Genomic DNA, 3,463 nt, shown 5'->3' with positions numbered 1-3,463 from the left:
TGAGGAAAACCTCAGGGCCAGAAGAGATAAAAAATGGTGGGGAAGGCCCTGAGGGGATCAGGGAAGGGATTTTGAGGGGATTGAAGGCTCTGAGGGGGAAGGAGGTGAGAGAAGGGATTTAAGGAATGGTGTGAGGGATTAGGAAAAGAAGGAATGAGGAGGAGACTGAGGGAAGATTCAAAACAAGAAACTGATGAAAACCATGGGGGCAGAACCATGGTAAAAAATGATGGGGAAAGGCCTTGAGGGAAGGGGCTGAGGGAAGAGCCAAAATGAGAAGCTGAGGGAAAGCACTGACGGGCAAGGAGTGAAGGAAGGGATTTAAGAAATTTAGGAATTTATGGAATGACATTAGAAGGAGACTGAGGGAAGATCCAAAATGAGAAACTGAGGAAAACCATGGGGCCAGAAGAGATAAAAAATGAAGGGGAAGGGGCTGAGGGGGCCAAGGATGGCGATCCCTGAAGTCCCTTTCGTTGGTTCTGAGTCGCTTCATCCCAGTCCCAAACCCTACATGGAGCAGAAGAAACAGAAAATCATTTTTAGAGTTCGCCAGAAACACCCAAAACACCTCAAAGGGTGAATGTTACCATCAATTTTGGAGCAGGGATATCTGGACTCATCAACCTGACACAGGAGCTCATAGGAGCTCCCTGTTCTGAGAGCTCCAGGTGCTGCTGCCCAGTGAAAAAAAAATGAATTCAGAATGAATTTCCAAAATTAATTTGGAAGAAAAAGTGATTTTTTTGGGGGGCAGGGCACCATATATAGCGAATTTCACAGCAAATTTTCCAGATCCATGTGTTTTTCTAGTTCCTGCTGGCAGAGAAAAAGCTGGAATTCTTGCTGAGACAGAAATATGTTCCTGATTGCCCTTTAAAGGGGGGAAATCAACAGCCTCGAGCTAAGAGATGTGAGGAGATTCTGGGAAATCCCAAGAGCAGATCTGCAGTCAGAACATCCAAGTTTCCACCTCCAGTGGGATCATTCCCATCCCAGTATTCCCAGTAATCCCATCCCAGCAACCTCTGCACCCCATCCCAGTGTCCCCAGTTCCCCTGTCCCAGTCCCCCCAGTAATCCCATCCCAGTGTCCCCAGTTCCCATTGTCCCAGTCCCCCCCATTCCCCCATCCCAGTATCCCCAGTATCCCCATCCCAGTATCTCCCATTCTCCAATCCCCATTCCCCATCCCAATATCCCCAGTATCCCCATTCCAGTATCCCCAGTATCCCCTGTATCCCCACCCCAGTATCCCCAGTTCCCCCATCCCAGTTCCCCCAGTCTCCCCAGTATCCTCACCCCAGTATCCCCAGTTCCCCCATCCCAGTATCCCCAGTTCCCCATCCCAGTATCCCCAGTATCCCCAGTTCCCCATCCCAGTATCCCCAGTATCCTCACCCCAGTATCCCCAGTATCCCCACCCCAGTATCCCCAGTTCCCCCATCCCAGTATCCCCAGTTCCCCATCCCAGTATCCCCAGTATCCCCAGTATCCCCACCCCAGTATCTCCAGTTCCCCCATCCCAGTATCCCCAGTAGCCTCATCCCAGTATCCCCAGTATCCCCACCGCGCTGCCCGCACTACAACTCCCGGCGTGCTCCGCGCGGGCCGCGCAGCCGCAGGAGGCCCGAGCCGCGGGACGAGGCCGCAGCGGCGGCTCCGGGGCCGGGCCATGGCGAGCCCGGGCTCGNCCTTCCCTCACGGAGGAGCGGGATGGAGCCGCTTCCCTTTCCTTCCCTCACGGAGGAGCGGGATGGAGCCGCTCGCTTTTCCCTCCCTCACGGAGGAGCGGGATGGAGCCGCTCGCCTTTCCTTCCCTCAAGGGAGAAGCGGGGGGGAGCCGCTCGCCTTTCCTTCCCTCACGAAGGAGCGGGATGGATCCACTCGCCCTTCCCCTCCCTCACGGAGGAGCGGCGTGGAGCCGGTAACCACCGCCCAAGTCGCAGGGAAGGGCGCGATGGAACCGCCCGCCCTCGCCCTCCCGGCCCCGCTCACCCGTGCCCGGCTCGCCGCTCTCCCCGCGCCGCCTCTCGCCCATGGCCGGGGCTCGCTCGGGACCGTCCCTCAGGCCGCCCTCATGGCCGCCCCGCCCGGCCCCCGGCGCGGCCCCGCTACCGGGCCGGCGGCATGAGGCGGTGCGGGGCGGCCGCCGCCATCCGCCGGCCCCAGGAAGTGGAAGGACGGGGCGGGCGGGAGAAGAGGGAGGGAAGGAGGGGACGAGGGGCGGGAGCGGCGGGGAAAAAAACAGAAAGTGAAAACTGAACCGGAAAGACAGCGAGGGGCCGCCCGCGGGTTTTCCTCTTCCCGCGGTCACCGGCCCTTGGCTGCCCGTAGGCGGCTTTTCCTCTTCCGTGCCGGCCCTCGGCGCTGCTCGCTCGCTCTGAGCTCCTGCCTCGGCCATCAGTGTTTGTCCTTGGTGGGGATCTTGCCCCAGGCTTGCCCTGACCTCCTCCTCCTCCTCCATCGCCTCAGCTCCTCCATGCCTGACTTCAGCTCTTCCCGCTCGTTCCTCACATCATGGGGAGAGACTCCTTTCTTTCCTTCCCCCTCAGCGTTTCCCCTCTTTTGTGTCTCCCCCAATTCCTCCCCGACCAGCTCAGTGATTGTTCGGCTCTTCCCGCTGCTCCTTCCCGCATTTTCCTGCTTTGAGCTCTCAGTGCCTTCCCCAGAGCCATGTTTTGGCCTTCCCTCATTCCCCAAACTCCTTCCCTTGTCCCCTCACATCATGGCCAGGGCTCCTTTTCTCATCTCGCTCTTTTCCCCTCAGTATTTTCCCTTAGTTCCTTGTTTAGGACCTTCCCTCGGTCCCATAACCCCATTTCCTCACCTTGAGTCCTTTTCCTCACTTCAGATCTTCCCCCTCAGTGTTTTCCCTCAGCTCCTTGTTTTGGGCCTTTCCTCAACCACAAATTTCCTTATTCCCTCACACTTCGCACCATGGCCAGAGCGCCTTCCCTCACCTCAGTCCTTTCCCCTCAGGATTTTTCAGGTGCAGAAAAATTTATTAATCTTATTTTTCTGCTTAAACCTCAATTTCTGTGGGTGTGGGTGTAGCCTGGAGGCAACCCGTGAGGGGTTTGGGGGAAGGGAAGGCTCTGAGGGGGAAGGAGGTGAGGGAAGGGATTTAAGAAATTATGTGAGGGGTGAGGAAAAGAAGGAATGGGGGAAAAGGGAATGAGGAAAGATCCAAGAAGAGATAAAAAATAATGGGGAAGAGGCTGAGGGAAGGCCCTGAGGGGATCAGGGAAGGGATTTGGGGGGGATTGAGGGAAGGCTCTGAAGGGGTGGACTGAGCGAGGGAAGGGATTTAGGAAATGATGTGAGGGGTGAGGGAAAGAAGGAATGAGGAGACTGAGAGAAGATCTAAAATGAGAAACTGAGGAAAACCTCAGGGCCAGAAGAGATAAAAAATGGTGGGGAAGGCCCTGAGGGGATCAGGGAAGGGATTTTGAGGGGATTGA

The 3,463-nt window shown here is 56.7% G+C and overlaps 1 protein-coding gene across 2 annotated transcripts in view; it reads right to left on the bottom strand.

The window, feature by feature from the left end:
• Positions 1-2,439, bottom strand: part of TASOR2 (transcription activation suppressor family member 2) — a 17,605-nt gene extending 15,166 nt beyond the window's left edge. Inside the window, exon 1 of one of the 2 annotated variants that reach the window (XR_002001711.2) lies at positions 1,998-2,211. Coding sequence is in view for 1 of the 2 variants with exons in the window: in XM_015627098.3 (XP_015482584.3) it covers positions 1,998-2,403 (406 nt within the window). In the remaining variant the exon portion in view is untranslated. Of the gene's footprint in view, positions 1-1,997 lie in introns of both variants that reach the window. The other variant, XM_015627098.3, reaches the window with a different exon arrangement.
• Positions 2,440-3,463: the final 1,024 nt, after the last annotated feature.

The sequence above is a fragment of the Parus major genome, chromosome 1A (genome assembly GCF_001522545.3).
Source record: "Parus major isolate Abel chromosome 1A, Parus_major1.1, whole genome shotgun sequence".
NCBI classification, from domain to species: Eukaryota; Metazoa; Chordata; class Aves; order Passeriformes; family Paridae; genus Parus; species Parus major.
This window is presented reverse-complemented; position numbering and strand designations above follow the sequence as displayed.